The 21,199-nt window shown below is 41.7% G+C and overlaps 4 protein-coding genes across 6 annotated transcripts; 2 read left to right on the forward strand and 2 right to left on the reverse strand.

Moving 5' to 3' along the window:
* Nucleotides 1-59: 59 nt before the first annotated feature.
* LOC113210893 (palmitoyltransferase ZDHHC8) lies at nt 60-7,807 on the reverse strand. Of its 2 annotated transcripts, XM_026429082.2 has the most exons (8): nt 7,352-7,807; nt 6,736-6,854; nt 6,491-6,648; nt 6,003-6,370; nt 5,777-5,924; nt 5,509-5,544; nt 4,416-4,771; nt 60-2,456 (listed from the first exon to the last, which is right to left on the reverse strand). In XM_026429082.2, exons 1-8 carry the CDS (start codon nt 7,441-7,443, stop codon nt 1,685-1,687), a joined length of 2,049 nt encoding a protein of 682 aa, XP_026284867.1. In that variant the 5' UTR covers nt 7,444-7,807; the 3' UTR covers nt 60-1,684. The 2 variants fall into 2 exon arrangements, with proteins under 2 accessions (XP_026284867.1, XP_026284868.1); XM_026429083.2 differs by lacking the exon at nt 5,509-5,544.
* A 183-nt stretch (nt 7,808-7,990) lies between these two features.
* Nucleotides 7,991-12,096, forward strand: LOC113210895 (secretory carrier-associated membrane protein 1). The gene is made up of 9 exons (XM_052269193.1): nt 7,991-8,185; nt 8,675-8,767; nt 8,834-8,965; nt 9,434-9,512; nt 9,605-9,733; nt 9,841-9,997; nt 10,094-10,195; nt 10,273-10,399; nt 10,477-12,096. The coding sequence occupies exons 1-9, from the start codon at nt 8,129-8,131 to the stop codon at nt 10,633-10,635; spliced, it is 1,035 nt and encodes a 344-aa protein (XP_052125153.1). The 5' UTR covers nt 7,991-8,128; the 3' UTR covers nt 10,636-12,096.
* A 144-nt stretch (nt 12,097-12,240) lies between these two features.
* Nucleotides 12,241-14,671, reverse strand: LOC113210896 (40S ribosomal protein S6). Its single transcript, XM_026429085.2, has 5 exons — nt 14,513-14,671; nt 13,731-13,935; nt 13,380-13,525; nt 13,098-13,301; nt 12,241-12,476 (listed from the first exon to the last, which is right to left on the reverse strand). Exons 1-5 carry the CDS (start codon nt 14,516-14,518, stop codon nt 12,276-12,278), a joined length of 762 nt encoding a protein of 253 aa, XP_026284870.1. The 5' UTR covers nt 14,519-14,671; the 3' UTR covers nt 12,241-12,275.
* A 1,185-nt stretch (nt 14,672-15,856) lies between these two features.
* Nucleotides 15,857-21,008, forward strand: LOC113210890 (phospholipase A1 VesT1.02-like). Of its 2 annotated transcripts, none has more exons than XM_052269204.1 (7): nt 15,857-16,069; nt 16,699-17,146; nt 18,738-18,889; nt 18,971-19,225; nt 19,512-19,703; nt 20,453-20,600; nt 20,652-21,008. In XM_052269204.1, exons 1-7 carry the CDS (start codon nt 16,021-16,023, stop codon nt 20,821-20,823), a joined length of 1,416 nt encoding a protein of 471 aa, XP_052125164.1. In that variant the 5' UTR covers nt 15,857-16,020; the 3' UTR covers nt 20,824-21,008. The 2 variants fall into 2 exon arrangements, with proteins under 2 accessions (XP_052125164.1, XP_026284863.1); XM_026429078.2 differs by having other exon boundaries at nt 15,858-16,069; nt 20,673-21,008.
* The last annotated feature ends 191 nt before the right edge of the window (nt 21,009-21,199 follow it).

Raw genomic sequence — 21,199 nt, forward strand, 5'->3', positions numbered from 1 at the left:
ACAACCTTTACACTTCTTTGACTAGGCAAATTTGATATTAATTGATATTCAACCAGCCGTGAAATTTAAATACAAAACATTTTATTTTTGGAAAGATTGTACATTAATAGATCAAGAGAAAAGACATTTTTCCAAGTGGTAAAATTTTTTATTTTAAAAATTGGAGTTAATAACTCAGCCCATATTTGCTCCCTCCTCCCTGACTAGTGAGAATCTGGCACCAGACAAAACACACAAAAACCATCCCAGAGTTTGTCCCTTAGGAGTTCCCCATATTTCTGTTACTTAAAGTTTAGTCCAAGTACATAACACTAAAAAAATGATATTGACTTGATTCCCTCCAAACTTTTGAATTTCCATAAAACCTGTTGAAATTTTTTTTTTTTTTCAGTTAGTGTTATTTGAAAGGAACATGCTAATTTTGAACAGGCTAACTGTAGTGAATAGTATGAAATAGGCTCCACAATCATCAGGCAGTTGGACATTAGCTTGTCCAAACCAACCAGGGAAGTCATATTCAGCTTAGAACCAGTGAGTTAATGGATAATCTATACATTATCATTTTTATTAGTAGTGCCAAAATTTGCTTTGCAATTTCCTTAGTTATGAAATGAATTGACCATGGGTATAAAGGAAATCACTTTTATCTAATACTGCTCAATGATTCTTTATAGTCAGTTAAAAGACAACAAAATTAGGAAGTTGAAACTCACTTGACACTAACAAAGTTGTCTTATAAGGAAAGGGATTTGGTACTAGACACAAGAAAAGTTCCTGATGCAAATGATTGAAACTAAGTTCGTTGAATATTGCAAAACATTGGCACTTTCCAATAAAGCTAGATCCCAAAATTTAGTCATTGTAGTACGTAAAGCTACACAAACACATAAAATAGGGGGGGGGGGGGGGGGCAAGTACAAAACAGGAAAACTATTCTACAGGAAGCCAGGTACAGTGTTCCCACTCAATGTCTAAATGGGCATTGGGGGTTAACATTCAACATCTGTCAGAAGTTTGAAATGTCTCTTCTAAAATCAGTAACTTTGTGTAACAATTTGGCGATTTCCATAAACATACTTGCACATGAAACAAATATAACACACCATGTAACATCCAGGGAATTAACAAAGATTATCTAAGAGGAACAGTTTGGGGAAAACAGTCAGGAACACAGTTACAACCCTTCGATGGGTCACTATCAACATACGTAATTTCATTTCTTAATTTACAAAATCAGACATTTGATTACTGTTTCTTGGCTTGCTAACAACACTTCAATCTGTGTAACTAAATAAGTGTACAGATATCATTTGATTACAAATCTCAAATCACACAACATTAGTTGCAAAAATTTTAATAAATGTACAGATTGCATTCCATTAATAATCACACAACATTAGTTGCACATCAACATTTTAAAATTAACTATCATTATATACAGAGTGGGAAGGCAAGATATATCCACTCAATGTGTGGGACAAATTTGTATTTGTACAATATGATACAAGATTGGGCATTAATGCTCTATCCGGTATGTCAATGAATCACATAAAAAACTAAACAAAGATAAAATAAATAATATTTAGTCTATATGGTATGTAAAATAATTTCAGAATAAAAATATGGAGATTGCGCCAGGACATGACTCGCTGCTGGACACATTTCATGAGGCTGACTACATTCCCTAAACTGAGATCTCGTAGTTCATGTCATATACACTGGCTCTGTCAGGTGTGGGCGTGGTTCCCCTTCTGTGTTCAGTACGAGGAGTACCAGCAGCATTAGAATTATTTTCCATAGAGTCTGACATTTCTAACGCCCTGACAAATGACATGGGCCTACGGCGAGCATCACATGAGGTAGGTGTGGTCGGAGTTGCCATATTTTTGCGTTTGAGCTGAGGAGATTGTGCAGGAGGTAGCACGGGCACACCACCTCTAACAGGTGGATAGTGTGCTGGTCTATACTGTGGCTGCTGCTGCGATTGCTGTTGCTGCAACTGTTGTTGTTGCTGCTGCTGAGTTGGACTTGTAGGAGTTGATCGATAATAATCATAAGGCCCTGATGGGCCAGGCATGCGAGCCTGCTGTTGCTGCTGATGTGTATAACTGTTGGAAGGCGTATCTTTCCACATATAGACACCGCGCTGTGGAGAGCCAGCTAACTCACGTATATTATCTGAGGTATTGTTAGCTCTTGAGTAAGCAGCAAGTTCTCCCTGCCTCACCAACTCGCCCTCAGATAAGAATCGTCGTTGTGGGCTGCCATAGCCACCTTGACTATAAGCTGAATGAGTATATCCTTGCTGAGGATAATTATTTTGGACATAACCCTGAGGAGGTCCTCCACCTTGGTGAACCATCGGCTGTGACTGGATTTCATAGTACATAGGGGGTGCACCCCCAACACTGATGAAGTCTGGGCGTCTAGCTTGTGTTGGAGTACCGGGATTGGACCTGTCAAAGACAACCAAAATGTAATACACTTTTTTACATAGCCATACATACAAGTTGAACAGACAGAGAGATTAATAATTTATGGTGTCAAGTGGCTGGTAGAGACCATTGTTTTCTTTCTAGATTTTTTTATAAAATCAGAGACGTTCACTCATATGCAACAAAGATCTTTCATCGAGAAGAAAATTGGCTTGCTGTACAAGAGGAGCAATATGTATTACTTTGAAAGTATGCCACGGTTAATAATAAAAGAACAAACATGCTTTGTTTCAGCCAAGAAAGCACCTGCATCTGAGCGGGCATAATAGTAAAAGTATATGAAACAAAACTTACTAAAACAGTAATACAAGCAAACAATATTTTTATAACAAGTAAAAATAGAGAATCACTCAAGAACAAGCGATTCAAATAATCTACATGCAAAAGCAAACAGGAGACTTTTGGCTAGCTCCCTGCACAAAGGATTTTGAAAAGCATTCTATAGCACTATTTGTAGTTGTTCAGTAAAAAAGAAGTCTCTAACGCCTAGTTAGCAATTTAAAACAGTAAGCACCGAAGTGACTAGACATTTCTTTCAAAATTTCTCCCACTACTTTTAGTGTGACCAATTAATTTTATGAAGTTCTTTAAGGAAAATTTGTAAGTTCAAAAATTAATTTGCAATGGATTCCTAGTGGTTAAAGGTAGCTACTTCTAATTTAGAAAATTTAGCAAACACTAGCTGATAATAAAATTTACAAAACAACTATACCAGCAACAATTTTATCCTAACCGTTCAGACCCCAAAATGCCTAGTATACTGCAAATAAAGCAACGATAATTTAAATAATTAAGAGGTGCAGTATTAAGAGCCAGTAATTAGATTCATCCTACTCTTTACATTTTAGGAACTATTTAAATTTGATGAAAAAACAAATCTATGCTGGTATTAAGACAATACACACTTTCAGTCATGATTAAATAATGTCCCCTCTATTCTGAAAAGTCCAGCAAACTCTATCCATTAAAACAGGGGTCCCGGTGAGGCGGTCCGCGGGCCACATTGTTGTCATTCGCGCTCTCTCACTCTTGTAAGTCACCATAAGTCCGTCTCTTTCGACTGGCTAGTGCTGTCGTTATTAGTGACTCCTGAATTGAAAATATTGTTTAAAAGAAACTACCTTTCCGATACGCCTGAAAACGAGCATATGAGGAAGTGTTCCAGCTCTGAACTTGAGAAAAGTTAACCTACTATAATACCCATCACCATTTTGCTACCCAGATATAATACAACTCAAAACATATAAGTATCACAAAACAATGACAAAACACTAGGGTCAGCCAACAATACTCATGTAGCCTTGCAAAAGTCACATTCCTGGAACTTTTGCACATCTCAGAACAGACACCCTGATTAAATAATCTACATGGACACAATGCGAGCATATAAAGCAACATGGCCTCATTGACACAGCCTGCCCAATTGGCGGGCTACTTTTTACCTTTTTTTGAACTGTTCCAAGCTATTGTCACCTGCGAAACATGCCGAAACGATTTACACTCTCAAGAAAAATAAAAATAAAAAGCGAATCAGCCAAAAATTAAATATTGTGTGTCATTAAGGCACATCATTCAAATAGTAAAGTAAAATCACTTATAATGGCCCCTGGTACACTTAAGATTTTTTACAACTTAGCCATAAAAGAAAACTGGAAGAATACTGATTGTTTTGAAAAGAGAAGAGGTACTAAAAAAGGGAAAATAAATATTGGAAGAATGCAGGGAGTAGTCAATTTTTAACTCACCAATACAAACTGCCCATAACCCACACAACTCAAAGAAAACCACCCACCAAGTACTTATTGTAAAACAATTAGAGCATGCCACATACTGAAAATCCTCGTATTTGATCTCATTGCCATCAGAAATACTAAATTACTTCAAATATTTTGATAACCAAATAATGTTAATGAGACATACCTGCGAACAGGGCTGGACATGGCAAGTGGTGTTGCAACTCCAATAGCTTTGACCCTTTGTTGCATTGTAGGACTGGGTGAGAGAGGGTCTGGTGTGTGACTTCTAGATGAAGGCCTTTGGTGCTGCTGTGCTAGCGGATGGGGTGTAGGATGAGGGCTGTTGCGCATTCCATATCCTCCACGTAGTTGCAGAGGATGCCGAGGAGAATCACCTCCTTGTCCAGAGGTGTCCACAGATGGAAGATAAAAGTTGTTTTTTGAACCATGTCGCTGCAAGGGTGGAGTAGGTTCACAGTCCTGAGATTGTGATGCTGTGGGCTCCATGTCAGTGTCTGACCCATCTCGACCCGGCGACAACTGAACACACAAAAATTAAAATTGCATCAGAACAAGTTTACACAGCTAGCCATGGCAACATTAATAGCTAGAAATAAAATTTTGATCTATGATGAGAATTTGCATTATTACATTGCAATACAGGAAAAAACAAACCAAAGGCATTGGACATCTCAAGAACTTATATAGAGGTATGTACTAATAAGAATAACAGCACACAACACCTATAGTTCAATAAGAATTCATTAACACAAGGCAAACTAGCATTGCTACTGCACTTGACACTACTAGAAATGCTCACATAAGCAAGTTTCAGTAAATATCAGATGTTGCCACCACAAATCATCCCACATAAAATTCAAAATGTCCAATTGTCCAAAATGTTTAACTTCAATTGTACTATGGCAAAAAATTCATATACAAAGGGGGCTTTCCTAACCAAGAGAATTCTGGAGAACAAAGCAGAGCAAGCTCAATACAGAATGTCATCACTATTTACTGCATGCATAAAAATTTGAACGGGTTTAAGTTGATAAAGAAAATACAATTGTGTACAGAAATTATTCAGCACTCTTAAAATTGAATTTAGCACGTGAAGTGTGGCCTGACCACAACAGATTTATCACCTTCCAGGCTTTATGATAAGGGTTGAAAACTTGCCACACTACACATGTTAAGCTTTCCAAAGCACCAAAATTTTATGGGCAAATATTTCAAGCTGAGGCATATCTAGACAACACGTCAGATTGACATCTTACAGAATCCAAAGTTGAATGTCCCAGCACCTTGGGTTGCTAGCATTGGAATGAAAATAAGATATAATCAGATAGGAACCTCTGGATAGTCCCTGACAAAAGACTTAATCATTATTTAAATTGTGTTGATCATCAGTCATGAAAAGACGAGACTATCTGGCCTGTACTTTTACAAACGACAGGTGCTCATGTATAATTTGAAAAAGTAACATTTCTTTTATGTTTTTCAAGAGAGGTAATAATGAATATTAAAATTAAGTTGGCAAATTACCTTATTATATGCATTAGAGCTGGGATTTCTTACACCATTGCTGTTGTCCATGTATGTTTTCACTTGATTTTCACCATTTTCAACTGTAGCTATAGTTGGTTGAGCATGCTTTTTCCTTTTGCCAGTATACTTTTTAGGGTGCATAAGACTATAAGAGAGTCAACAGAACCATTACCACAAGTTATCTTATGCAAATACATCATTATATAAGAAGGAATTGACATACCTAGGATACTGTGGTCCACATAATGAATAAAAACAATTACCAAGACAGCCTCGAGAGAAGGGATTATACCCGCCCTTGAATTTTCCAGTTACTTGTTCATTTGTAGTTCGTCCTCTTGCAACAAGCACCATGTGGAATCCCGTGAGACCATATATGGGAATGAATAAAAGGACAATGACACCCATAATGATCATAGAAACAATAACAGATATTTGGTGGAGAGAATTTTTATGGAAAAGAACATATCCTAAGCTGAGTGAAAATATGCTGGCCATATGTGCGCTAAGCGTGACCAAAAAGAAAAAGAAATAACGATAGTTGCGACGGCCAATACAGTTGTTGACCCAAGGGCAGTGATGATCAAATGTCTGTAAAATAAAAGTACACAACTTAATAGGTAATATTTTACCCTCAACAGAGACACAGTGCTGAAATCACAAGTAAATTCTTCAGATATGTATTATGTTGTTGGTGCAAATTTTACTCACATGAATACAATGGTTGCAAACACTACAATGTGAACATCGGGGAGGGCGGTAAAATTTACATGTCACACACCATTTCATCCGAACAGTAATCCCATTTATCTCTATATTTTTATAAAGTGGGGAGCGTAAATCATCGTCTTTGTCTTCGTCAGGAGGGGCTGAAATGTAAAGCAGTTAAATTTACTCATTAGAAGAACAAAGGTAAAAATAATTTAAATTGTGAATAAAGCCTAATATTTTCATACCTTTTGGTATTGCTCCAGGGTCCATAAATGTTGCAAGTGTAAAATTGGCTATCACAAAAAATGTCATAACAGCTTGAAGTGGAGGAATCCATCGCAAATGTTGATAATAATACTGGCACCTGAAAATTACATGTACTTTTGTAATGTCAGGTAAGTAAAAACTAATAAACTAAAATAAGCAGCACATAACACAGTAAATTTATTTGATAAAGCACAAAATGGTTTGAAATTTGACGTTTTGCACTTTGATACAATTTGAAATAAACTTGCAGGTGGCTAAAAAAACTGGGATGAATCACTAACATTGGCTAACATTGATTATGATGAGAAGAAAACCCAGTAATAATAAGAAAATGTGGGATTCGAAATGATAGTGGGCTAGAAATCTTGGCACTCAAAATGGGGCTGTGGACAAGGAAACACCAGCGTACACATGTCAGTGATGTTTTTGTGAATAGAATTTGAGCTAAATTAACAAATGCACTCTCAGGCAGCAAGAGTATTTGGCATTCACTTGAAGTAACAGAGCATATATTCAAACAGTGACAAGAGTGGGAAAAGTTTGAGTGACATATGATGGCACGAATTCGGAACTCGATACGACTGCAATACTTACGGGAAATAGAAGAAGAGAGCTGTTACAACAAGGAGGAGGGTCCAGGCAAAGGTAGCAGGTATGTATCTGGTCTTGAGGTTGCATTTGGGCATTCTGTTGAGGTTTTCTAGTTGTGTGAAATAACCATTAAGTGTTCTGCTAGCTACAAATCAACATGGCCGCTTCGTGGGGTAACAGAACAGACAATCTTTCAGTGAGGACTGGCAACTTCCAATTCACGCTGGGAGCGCAGTTGAGGCATGTCAAATTTCACAGAGAGTACTTCAATCATCGAACACTTGAATATTCTGACTTAATCACTAGGGGCATCTGATAAAAGGAGTGCTAATCCTGCGATTTGCCCGAGAAACGCACACACATCACCGCTCTGTTCCGCACGATCTATCGCACACTTTCGACCGACAGCATCGATAGGAGAAAAAATAACAACTAAAAAAACAACAACTAGAAAAACGAACTAAACTGTTTATGATTTTGTCGCTTCTGTGACTGCTGACTGGTATATTAATGGCTAATATGTAATTTTGACCCTCGTATTTTTTCATCCTTTCTTCTTTCAGATTCATTTCACTGTTTGCCCCATGACTTTGACCGGTTAACACCACCCAGTGGGGGCGTTCTTGACCGGGTTTGCTGCGTTTCCAACATTCGTTGTCAAGTCTTGTGTTGTGTCATGAATTGACCGATGCAAAAGATTAGATTGCGCATGTTATAATCTTTGCACCCTAGGTGGTTGCTTAGTGTTGTTTTTTTCCACGTCCTTAATTATCCGTGAAAATGTCTGGATTTGATGAGAATCCTTTCAGTGAACCAACCCTTGATAATCCCTTTGAGGTAGGTTAATGATTTTTTCTTAAAGTTTTTGATAAATCAAGATAATTCATATGTCGTTGAGGTTGCCTGCTTCTCGTTATCTCTCTTTGTTCACCTTAATTAGCTGGTACATATTGGATCGCAAAGAGTACTAAATTTTTAACGTAACCATTTGTTATTCGGGTATGTTTCATACCTGTTACATTTTGTTGTTAACTGTTATCATATCTAGTTTCTCATCTCTTACTGAATGACATTTTAACTATCATTAGATATTACTGTAACTGGACTACGACACACCTTTAAATTGCCTGGTGCATATTATAATTCAATTCTCATACTAAATGTCAATGACATATGCCAACGGAAACAAGTTGCTAAATTCTGCATTCTTTCAGCATCTTTCCTCACAATTTTCACCTCATTCTCTGAAAGTGTACTGTACAGTTTCAACCCTTCTAAGTTGTAGTCCAGTTCTGCTGAGCTAATGTTCAAAATTATAAATTTTAGGACCCAGCTGTTCGGCAAGTTACTACAACCACAAACAATGCACAGCGTGGTCTTGAGGATTACAACCCTTTTGAGGACCAACGGCCAGGACCGGTATGAAACTATTGTTGTATCACTATTCTCATTTGGAAACATTATCTCAACCACTGTTATTTTCAGGGTGCTGGTGGACCGAAGTTCCCCTCTCCCCCTACTGCCCAGTCAGCCATCATGCAACCCTCTCAGGAAGCACAACCTCCATCATACAACAGAAGTGGACAGCAAACACAATTAACTACTGCAGAGTTCCAGGTCAGTTCAAAGACTATGAAAATAGGTTTTAAACAGGTTTTACCTTTCTCTGTTCGGAGAACAAATACCCGTTTCCTCCATAGGTGTTAAGAACTCAACAATTTTAAAGTGGTTTAGTGAGCTAATAGTTTTTTTTTAAAAATAACTCTTTTCTTAATGTTTTTTTTCTTTTTGTTATTGGTTTCGTTTTTTTAACATAGGAGTTACAGGTAAGATATTCACTTAAATAAAAACAATAACAATATTTTATCTAGATTATATTTATAGTACCTATACTGCTACTGTTAGGGGCATGACAATTACTATCTTAGTTCTTGAAATATGTAGTTTCAGAATTTGAAGCTGAAGAAAGATTTAAATTCTAATCTACAACTCATTTTTTATTTTCACAAACCAATAGACTTTGTTACCAATGTACTCTGAATTTGCCATTGGTCTAACTTGGTATATGTGCATTTCTTTATACAGCGTCGTCAAGAAGAGCTTGAAAGGAAAGCTCAGGAACTGGCAAGAAAAGAAGAAGAATTGAAAAATGCTCCTTACAATGGTAAATGTTTTACACATGCTTTTTTCTTTTTGTTTTTTAATGAATGCCAAGCAACCCAATGATTTACAATTAATCCTCTTGAAACTTTTTAGTCAGAAGAAACAATTGGCCACCGCTTCCAGAGAAATGTTGCTTTCAACCATGCTTTTATCAAGACATTGGTGTGGATATTCCTCATGAATTTCAAAAGATTGTTCAACAGTTGTATTATGCATGGATGTGTACGTATATGAGTTGTAACACAAATCATATGAGATGTTTGGACAATTCTTTTCTATATAATTTAGTCAATTTAGTTTCCTTATCTTTGAATGTATATGTTTTACAGTTCATGGCTGTGTAATGGTCCTTAATATACTGGGAGGCCTGGCTCTCCTTTTCAAAGGTGGTGATTTTGACACATTTGGATTGGCAATTTTGTACATGCTTTTGTTTACACCTATATCATTTCTTTGCTGGTTCAGACCAGCATACAAGGCATTCAGGTAATGGTCAATTTATATTATTTATCTACTAGCCTTTTATTAATACCTTTTTGTGAAATCAAATAGAATAATTTTTGCTCGCTTTTTGCCTTACAGGAGTGACAGTTCCTTCAACTTCATGGTATTTTTCTTTGTTTTCTTCTTTCAACTCGTGGTTACTGTAATCCAAGCAATAGGCCTACCAGGAACAGGAACATGGTATGGATTAAGTATCTGTAACTCGTTGATCAAGTGCATATTTCATCTTATTTAAATGTTATATTTCTAAATTTCAGTGGGATCCTTGTTGCTCTAAAGAACTTTGAAAATTCACCAGCAGGTGTTACAGTTGGCATCATCCTTCTTATTGTGGCATTTGGATTTATGGGTGCTGCCGCTGTAGACATTCTTTTGCTTTCCAAGGTATGTGCTATTTTAAAGCTCCAACTTGCATGTAGTTTTTAAAATTGTTTTTCTGAAAATGTTTTTGTTTTTCTTAGATTCATCGTATCTACCGCAGCACTGGAGCTAGCTTTGCCAAAGCACAGCAGGAATTCGCAAATGGTATTCTCAGCAATGAGACTGTTCGCTCTGCGGCTAGTGATGCTGCAGCTGCAACTGTCCGTGCTCAGCTGTCTCAGGCATCTAGTCGTTATTAATTGACTGGCTCTTTTAGAATTCAGTATTCTTTAATATTTCATGAAGTTTTGAATTTATCTAACAATATATTTTATGTGCAACCTTGATTGATTGATTATTGTTGCTTTTCAAACTTAAGACCCCAGCCAATAAGTTGAAGTCCAGGTTGTACTGTCTTCTCCCCATCTAGTTTTCTGAATTTGTAACTTCCAATTTTCATTCCTGCTTGCTTCCGGACTAAATTTTCTTGACAAAGAAACAACCTGGTCTTAAATTATACAATCCTGGCATTTCTGATCATTGTAATAAGGGGAAAGTTATGACTCAAAATATAATTTCTGTACATTACATAAATTTTGTGATTTGCATCAGAAAATGGTAACCTTATATTATGTTTAAGTATGCTGGTATGAAAAGGGCAGTTTGTGCTGGAGCTTTAACTATTTCATAAACTTCTTTTAAGGCCTAATTGTTGGTAGGTCTTTATTGTGTTTAGGTCCCTTATCTTTCATCTGGAATATAATTATTGTTTTAAAATGTGATCAATTTTGCCTTGTGTCAAATGTTTACTGTTGAATCTGGTCAAGTTTAGTTGTTTAGACCATATAGTTTCTTTTTAAAAGTATATGCTGATAACAAGTTCTGTCTTGTTTGGTTTGTGATTAATGTGAAACATCTGTCATTGACTTGTTATTTCTTTGAGTTATGTATGTGATCAAATCTGACTAGTGCCATTGAAGGCAAAATTAAACTAATATAATTGTCTTACATTGGAGTGTAAGTCATGATGATCCATCTACAATTTGCATGTATTTTTTTTTTTTTTTTTGTATTTTAAGTACATGCACAGGGAAAAGATTGATCTCAAAAGATTTTAGTGCTCCAAGCATAACAATTAAAGTATGCATGTTGGGTGTGGATGATTTTTAATGGCTCATATTTTTATTAGAGAATAGCTTGGTTTTTAAAGAATCATCCCTCACACAGTGGCCCATAAATGTTTGTGATTATACATTATTCCATTTGTGCGAAGTTTGAGATCTATTATTAGTGTTATTTCAAGCTAACTAAATTGCCTCTTATGTTAGTTTGCTACAGTGTTGTACTTATCCTGGGAGAATTCTGGAAAATTTCAGATTCAAGTTAGTTTTTTTTCTTCATCAAAATTCAATGTAGGGATTTTTTATTTACTGCAGTTGCTTTTATTTTATTGCTTACTCCAATGTTTCCACATCTTGTATTATAAAACCTAAGTTGAAGATGTCCTAGTTATTCCAACTGTATTATACCTATTGATTATTCCTGTACCTTTTACATCAATGGCAACTGAGCTGTGCAGCTTGACTAAATTTTCTGTGGAAAATTAAGTTTAAAATGCTGACAGTGTAACCAAACTGTATTGTTTTCCTGTTAGGAAACTTTTACTACTAAATTCCATCCACTTATCTCTCATACTGATGTGATTAAAGGTAATATGTAAACTTTGTCTCCTTCCTAGTCAAATATCCATTTCCCCCAGTAAGGCTAAAAATTTTGAAAATGATTTTATCACAACAGACAAGTTAGAAGATTGAAGCCAGATTTTTTGCACGACCAGAGAGGGGTAAATAAAGACATACTACAGGTTTATTTTTTTAGCTTTATATTAATGTATGAGGAATCACTTGCGGGTGGCAACTGGTACACTCTGGTTTGATGATTTAGAATCCCTCATAGAAGCAGACCTCCTCCTCTTGATCTCTTCCTGGCGGCGGACCTTGGCTTCCTTCTGACGTTGAGCCAGCAATTTAGCGTAGTCTGCAGCCTGTTCCTTACGCTTCAGGCAACGCTTCTTCTTCAGAGCCAGCATGTGTCTCTTGCGCTACAAAAAGAAAAGTAAGAATATGAAGACACAATAGAAGATCAAAAGCAGGGGCAAAGCATCCGGGCATTTAACACATTACGTCTACACTGCAGTCTAAGATCACACTCCTCAAAGCACATGCAAGAGGGGAAGAGGAAGAGCATGACTTGAGGCTGGTCTGCCATTCCAGAATTGTATTGTAGCTGTTGCAATAACACAATGACTCAAATAAGTATTGTGTGGTAAGAAACAGCTTCTTATTTCCCATGCACAATGAACGCACTGAACACAACAGTGTAAAGCACTGCCTGAGCATGGCACATTGAAGAAACTAATGTAGCTGATGAAATAACATAACATTCTAGGATTAAGAAGTTATGGGGTAAGATACAGCAGTAATCTCCCACACACAATGAACGCACTAAATGCAAAGAGGGCATAGAGCACTGCCTGAATATGGGATTGAAGGACAGAACTAGCAACTTAAATTATGTGTAGCTGATAAAATAACACAACATTCTATGAAGAAGTCGTGTGGTAAGACACAGCCATAATTTTCCACACACATTGAACGCACTAGATGCCAAAAGAGCAAAAAGCACTGCCTGAGTATGGACATCCACTTAGTTAGACACCAACCTGGAGAGCAAGAGGGGTAATAAGACGCTGAATCTTGGGGGCCTTGAACCGCTGTTTCTTGCCTTCCTTCTGGGGCAGAGGTCTCTTAATGACATACTGTCGGACATCATCAAGCTTGGTCAAGTTGAAAAGCTTGCGGATCTTGCTGGCCCTCTTGGGTCCAAGACGACGAGGGATAGATTTATCTGTCAAGCCGGGAATTTCCTAAGGAAAAAAGTCAACCATAATTGAGTCTTGTAATTTCACAGCACAGCAAATTGCAGTAACAGATAAACAACTTGCCTGCTCTCCTTTGCGTACAACAACAAGGGACAGAACACTAAGATTGGAGTCTACAATACATCCACGGACAGACTTCCTTTTCCTCTCACCGTCACGGCGGGGACGGTAGCATGAATGACCCTTGGACAACAGAAGTCGCACACGGACTAAGAAGAGAACAAAATTATGAGTAATGAAACAGCTATCTTAGACACACTAATGAAATTGTGTATCTATCGTACACTGAGCAAGACTCACAGGAGACAACTCAAATCATCAATAGAAGTATTCTACCATGTTCCTGAACAGACCCCCAATAGAAAACTAGGGATCTTAATACGGCATGGAGCGTATGATAAGAAAGAGACCTACCATTAGAGAGGATACCCTGCTTCATGGGGAAACCTTGCTTGTCATTTCCTCCGGTGATGCGGACAACATAACCTTTCCACTCATCTCCAAGGAGGTCGGCTTCAACTTCAGCTCCCATGCGCTTTTCATAGAAGATGCGAAGTTTGTGCTCGTCCACAACTTCGAAAAGCTTCTGAGCCCCGGTGGCGGGGAAGGCTACGTTCAACTGGAAGGGAAAAATATCGAGAATTAAAAACAATTGCACAGTATAGCTTCAAAATAATGAACCAGATATAAAAGCGAAGGTAACGTTACGGTACGGACATAACCATGCTTTGTTTACAATACATTGCCGTGAAAACACTACTGTGCACAATGATTAACCATGAAAATACTGAATAGGATAGGCCTAGAGAAAAGTAAACCAAAGAAATGCGGTTCCCGTAGAACTGATAGTAAACAGCAGAACCGTTAAAAAATTAGACACATGCGATCTCAGTAGGCAATGCTGGCTGTTAATACCCGAAATGTACAGAAATTAGAGAATTGAAGACAAATGAAAAATAAAGAACAGAACTGTACAAAACAACGGATACAAATGAAAATTTCAAATAATTAGGAGCAATGAAAAGTGCACCAATGAAGCAACGAACCGAGAAGGTTAGAAATGCATGTTAATCCGCATAAAACTGTATCCATCGGTAAGTAAGTCCGAACATACATAACGTATACGTGAAATTCAGACTTCTAACAAGTAAATTAGAACAATATTTTAGATTAACAGAGCTATGGAAACAGCCTACCTTCATTTCAATTTAATAATATCCCGCAGCGCCACGAGCACAAATCGCCATAACCCTAATACAGGAAGAAAAGGACCGGCCACCGGAAACTTATCACAGCCTTCAAGAACTTTGTTATGGCTAAGAGGTGGCGTCGTTGTCACAGCCAGGTTTATGAAAATGGGGAATTTCGAACAAAATCAATTTTGTGAACTAACGCATTAAAATAGAAGGATAGTTGAAGTGAAATTCGAGGAATTTAAAAGTGACGCCTAAGTTTGTATGTAGGTGTATTCAAAAATGATAAAGACTAACGGAAAGGAACAGAAAAACATGGGCTTTTTGGGCGGCCAATTTCAAACGCGACGCGCGGCAGGACTACAGCTTCAGTGCTTCAGTGCAGTTAGGGAAGTAGTCAGGGAGTTATTGCGAGATGCGAAACGAGTTGTGAGTGAAAGGTACGAGTTAAGGGTAAGATTTGTGAGTTGCCAATTCCATTTTCTGCCATATTATTTCTTGCTATTGGAGTCAAGTGTTCTATTCATGTACGACGAAATATACTAACATGCAACTGGCAACAACTCGCAACTTCCAATGAACTACGTAATCCAGTCAAATAAACGCAAATAAGTTAAGCTCAACCAAATAAAAAAGCATATGATTAATTTTAGACCCAAGGGTGTGTACAGTTAAGCTCACGTGAGCTCACGCGTGAGTGAGTTCACGCGTGAGCTCGCTAGATCGTGTTCTTAAACACGGCAACATACAAACTTTAAGAAAGGGGGAAGCCTAGGGATCATTACTTTTTCGATACTCCGTTTGATTTGGGTGATTCCGGGGCGCAGGGCTGGAAATACCCCGCTGCAGGTCGCGGAGTTTCCGGACTCACTCACGCGTGAGCTCACGTGAGCTTAACTTTACACGCCCCAAGCGAAGCCAGCAGGGGAACCGAGGCACGTCCTTGGTCGGTAACGTACCCTACGTACCCCGGGTCCCGGGTAAGACATGCTCCGTGCCCTGGGGTATGATCCCCGAGTCTGGGGTACGTTGTCCCATGTCTGTGTAGCATGCATGCATGGGTTGCTTGCGGCCCACTATTTTAGCTAAAATTGGGTGTTTTGATAGCGGAAAATAAATGAGTGTCAAATTTTAACATATTTAGAATTTCACATTAGGTTAATATGAGTTGCCCCGGGGTGCGTTACGTACCGAACCACGTACAGAGAAGCTCGTATCAGGCAGAAGTATACTGTATTTGTCTGCCGTGCGACGCCGCCGGAATGCTAGGCAACCCATCCTACACCCGGCGCTGCCTGTTATCGTGGGGAGGGGGGAGGGATCTCATCATGTCGAGGATCCAGGAACCTGGTGCCCGGCTCCGTGTGTCCACAGCTCCAGTATCGTGTCGCTTCTGCTGTGGATGGCAGCACGCGACCGCAACAAAATGTGAACAATTGCAAATCTCTGTGTGAATGTTATCGATGCGAGATCATCGGCGCAGCCAAGGTTAACCACGTGCGAAATTTACCATGCTACTCAGACCGCCGCGAGCAGTTGGGCTGTGGACAATAATTGTGGGTAAGAAGAAATGCTATTACTTGACGACCAGGACTACATGCACCCAAGTAGCGAGCGATATGCTCTATACGGCTTTACATTTTTTCCAATTATCCGATTTGCGTGATTTCCCTGTGTGAACACTAAAACCTTTGATGCAACAACCCAAGGAGAACAGGATAGCCAAAATGACATCAAAATGACGTCAAATAGTCACGAAATAGTCACTATTTTGGCTCGAGGGATGTCACTAGGGACGTCAAAGACTCCGAAATGACTTGAAAGTGACAAACCTGTTCTCCTTGGGAATAACATCAAACAGCACAAAATGTGATTCCCACATTTTATTCCACGTGAGGGAGCGATAAAAAAATTATCGCACTAACTTGAAATTCATCTTTGCACCCAAACTATGCGATAATTTTTACACATTTTGCAGCGACAAAAATATTATTATTGCACTTTTTAAGTGTTTTTAAGCAAACATTATTCCATTTTATTACAACAGTTTTATCGCACATTTGAAGTTGTCATTATAGCAGTTGTCGTGCAACAGCTTTTTTTCGAAAAAGGCAATTTTGACACAATTTGATAATGAATAATACGCAATTCTGAAAAACGCAGTGAACGTTTTGTTTTCTTTTGGCCAGGTGTCAGTTTGCTGAACATAGCCAACTCTTTGCGACTCCAATTCGCTTTGCCAGGGTTCCAAGCGGATTTTTCCACCAGTTTTGGGCTCGGGCGCTCTACTTTCGGTAGTAACAGCAACAGCGCCGTCGCTGGCGGCAGCAGAGGCATCAGCAGCAGAAGTAGCAACAGCTACCATGACGAGAACTTCGGCCCTGCCGGTGAGACGCCACCGAGCGGCCCAGCTGCTTCAGGCTTGTTCGGGTCGGGATTCCTGGACCTGCCCAGCGCACCATGGGGATGGTCCGGCCCTTCAGCTCCGTCGTCTTCATTGTCGGGAGGCGCGACACTGCGCTCGGCGGACAGCGATGCGGGCGCGTTCGCCTCCTGGTCGCGGGCCGACATTCCCTTCGCCGGCAGCGCGGGCTTGGTGGGCCAAAACGACGGCATCGTGTTCACCTTGTTCACCAGGTTCGTAGAAGTACGGAGGGTTGCCTACCAATGACATTTCGATTAGCCACGTGCCGTGCCTGAGCAGGAAGTTGTTCCACCCACTCACACGCGGGTCATGAAGCGTACCCATAGTGGCGTGACGTCAAAATATACTGCCCATTGCGAGTCTGGCTGGAAGTGAGGGGGGGGGGGCTTAACGCTATGGTTCCCCCTTCTCTGGTCGGTCTCGAATGCCCCCTGAAAGTAGGCAAACATCCGCTAACGTCCCAGGAGGTAGCAGAGCCGCGCCTAGGAGGCGCATTTTTGGCGCATTGGTGCACCTTAAATGAGCTTAAAATGCGCAAGAAGTGCGGGCCTGGCTACCTGGGGTGACATTGCCGCGCGCTTGAGATGGGCCTACACAACCATCTATGTGGAGATGAAAACCACCGCTTTCCGGCTTGACAGCCTGACGCTATATGTTAAAAAGGAAAGGATTTCCCCCACGCAAGGACCGCTCGCTACGCCGTGATGAGCACATTTGATAAGCCAGGTGTGATGTTCTATTGCAGCGCGACCTAAGCTTAAACGCTGTCGTTATGCGATTGCAATCTTTGTTCGTGACGGAAAGTGAACAGGGCGTAAATCATTTTGGCCTCTCCCATCAAAACTACGCTGTCAGCTGAAGTGTTGAATAGTCCAGTCAGACTGACATGCATGAATTGATTTATCGACTTCACGCGTCCTGATGAGAAGACTCGAGTACGTCCGATCTCGCCTCTGTCGTATCGTAGATGTACGTGTGTAGTACGTAGTATACGAGGTGGCTCACTCACGCCGCGTACTTTCCTTGTTACACTGTACCGCATGCACGCGGACGGGTGGGTTGCCTACTCGCACGGGCCTTAAGGAGCCGTGGGCAGCGAGGATAGGCAAACCCGCCCGCACCCGTATGCAGCATGCGGTTCAGTATAACTACGAAAGTGCGCGGCGTGAGTCAACCGCCTGGTATGGCTCCGCCGACTTCCTTAATTGTCATTGCCCTAAGAGACACTCGATCAAACATTTATCGGGTATTTCTTGGTATGCGCCGGTGCCAGTGCGAAAGGGTTTACCTCCCTCTTCTCGTAAGGATTTGGTACAGAAAGTACGTCCGCTTTTCTCAGATTCGTTTCGCAAATTATAGGAGCTCGGCGCCTGCGAAAATAATGGTAGGCCGTCCAGCCGTGCACGAGTGCACGCGTGCACTGCAGGCAAAAGGTATTGCCTACCCATCAGGTGCCATGGAACGAGGCAGTTTCGTAACGGCTATGCTCCCTGAGGTGCCATGGCCGCTACAAACCCGCCCGCCCGGCGCCCGACGCGTGGCACGGACCACCCCGGTACCATCTTGTACATTGCGATACCGCAACAATGTAGTTTCCTGTTGCGCTCTTATTTTTGTGGACCACAATCCAGCCTCTTTATTTTAGGTGCAGTTGTAGGTAGCCTAACCCTAACCCTCTCCACTCCAGCTGACGCATTGAGCAAAACCCGGCGGTTTTCCATCCTATCAGTCGGAGTGGAGTAGGTTGCCTACCCCCCAAAAAATAAAGGCTATGCGTCACCGAATCTGATTTCATTGCTCCAGAAAGAGTTCTGGCCCAGAGCAAATCCTCCTCCGAGACGCTTCGAGCAGCCTCCAACAATCCACATACGACCCGAAAAAGAAAACTAAGATAATTACGCACGGCTACTCTTCAAACGCGAGACCCAAATCAGGTTCCGACCTCGTCAAGAATGGTGAGTTGGGCACCGATAGACGCGGTGAAACAAGGTGATGACCCATTCCCTTCCCTAACCGCTTCTGGCCATTCCATTCAGCATACCTGCAGGCCGCCGACGTGAACGTGATCCTGGTGGACTGGTCCGCCGTGGACTCGCACATCTACCCGCTGACGGTGGCGCGCTCGGTGCCCATGGCGGGCGCGGAGATCGCAGAGCTCATCAAGGCCCTGGTGCAGCAGCGGGGTGCGCGCGAGGACGACATGCACATCATCGGCCACAGCCTGGGGGCGCAGATTGCTGGCGTGGCGGGGAGCATCGCGCTGGGCCCGGCGGGCAAGGGCTGGATCACAGGTACGAACCTACCCACCAGGGGGAGGGGGTCATCCAGAAAGTACGTCCGTCATTCGCCGCCACTACATCGCCAAGCTCAGCCCGTGCGAGCTCTCATAGCGCCTTCAGCGCCTTACGGTAGGCAACATCTTGCTCACCGTGCATGCGTGTGCGGCGGTGTGGCCTAACAAGAGTCTCGCAGGCGCCGAGCTCCCGTAATTGAATCCGAGAAAAATGGACGTACTTTCTGAACGACCCCAGGGAGGGGGGCCTTTTGAGTCGTTTATTGACAAAGGGGTGGACGCAGGGCTGGACCCGGCCGGTCCCCTGTTCGAGGGGAAGGACCCGAGCCAGCGCCTCGACGAGACCGACGCGGGCTTCGTGGAGGCCATCCACACGGACGGCGGCTACCTGGGTGTCGTCCAGCCCGTGGGCCACGTCGACTACTACGTGGACGGCGGCATGCACAGGCACCCGGACTGCGGCCGCGACGTCCTAGGTAAGCGGGTCGAGCGGGTTGGGCACTGCCGGGCCGGGTCGGCTTCCTGCCCCGGGGGAATTCCCATTCGATACTTTGGCTATTCGCCGACAGGCAGTCGCCTTTCTTGCTCGCGCGCTGTCGACAGCAACATGACTTGAATGAAGGCGGTTTAATGGTCAGATGGAGGAGGAGACGCTTAATGTGGGAGAATAAATCCGGAGCCCGGCATCGAGCGAGCAGCGTCCGAAAACGATAGGTGAGGGTGAGAGTGAGACGCTCGAACCGTACCGAGTGCTATCCCTGTCACACTCACACTCGCCCGCCTCTCGTTTTTGGACGCATACCGAGCATCCAATCCGATGCTCGCTTGTTGCGGGGCTCTGATTAAATCTGCTTTAGACGGAAGATTACATGGGAAGAGGGGGGGAGTGGAAGGGATAGGTAGTATGGTAGTTTGGGGGGAGTGACAGGAGCGCCGGCAGCACCGGCAGCACCGTGCGAAAGTCCCCCCCCCCCCCCCCCCCCCGCTTGCCCCTCTCATACATAGTAACAAAAATAATAAAACAGCAAATTTCTGGCGAAGGTCATCAATAACAGAGAATACAGATAGAGGACCGGCTTCGCGAGAGGAAAAAAAATATCAGGGGGGTCAGTTGGGAAGTTGGGGAATTCTACTCGTGACTCGTACACACTACTTCCATGACTAGGAAAATTTCCTTTTAAGATGCCAGGCGGCGAAGGTTAACTCCTGTTTCTGCCGCTCCTAGGCTTGTGCTCACACTGCTTCGCGTTCGAGCTCCTCGCACACGCTATCGCCAACAACAACTCCATCGTGGGCGTCAAGTGCGATGGTCTGCCGCAGAGTGACTGTGGGGGCAACGAGAGGATCGCCCTGGGGATCAGTCCCAACACCAAGTAAGGGCTCCAATGACACAAAATGGACCTTTACCATATTCCTACTGACAGTCATATATTTTCTCCATGCAGGAGCCGGGGTTCCTTTCTTGTCGAGTCTGGCCTAAAACCAAGCAGTACCCTTCAGAATATCGGCAGAGGCCGAAGCTCAAGCATATTTTCCTCCATCCTCGATCGATTGATACAACCCCAAAGCGGAGCACCAGGCGGAGTCCAATGTTAATCCATTCAATGGAACCTGGAAGATCCCTATTGGAATTAATGGTCTCATCGAAGGCCGAAAATAGTCGCCGAATGAACAACATTTATGACTCTTATTAAATTAATGCAACATGTCAATTGGGAGGCTCGCGAGGACGTAACTTACGTGGAATTCTGCAAAATAAAAAAGTATTTAGTGATTCAAAATGATTTATTTACTACACATTGAGCCGGGAATCTGTAATAGCACATGGCTAGGAAATTTACTGATTGCGGGCTGTAAATAGCCTTCACATGCCCATTAGACTGAGACAAGCGCACGCGAGTCATTTACTGTCAACCCCAAGGCACATCAAAATAGCGTCATTTAGTCACCATTTTGGCTTATGAGGGACGTC

Source organism: Frankliniella occidentalis, unplaced genomic scaffold (assembly GCF_000697945.3).
Source record: "Frankliniella occidentalis isolate FOCC.00 unplaced genomic scaffold, Focc_3.1 Scaffold85, whole genome shotgun sequence".
NCBI classification, from domain to species: Eukaryota; Metazoa; Arthropoda; class Insecta; order Thysanoptera; family Thripidae; genus Frankliniella; species Frankliniella occidentalis.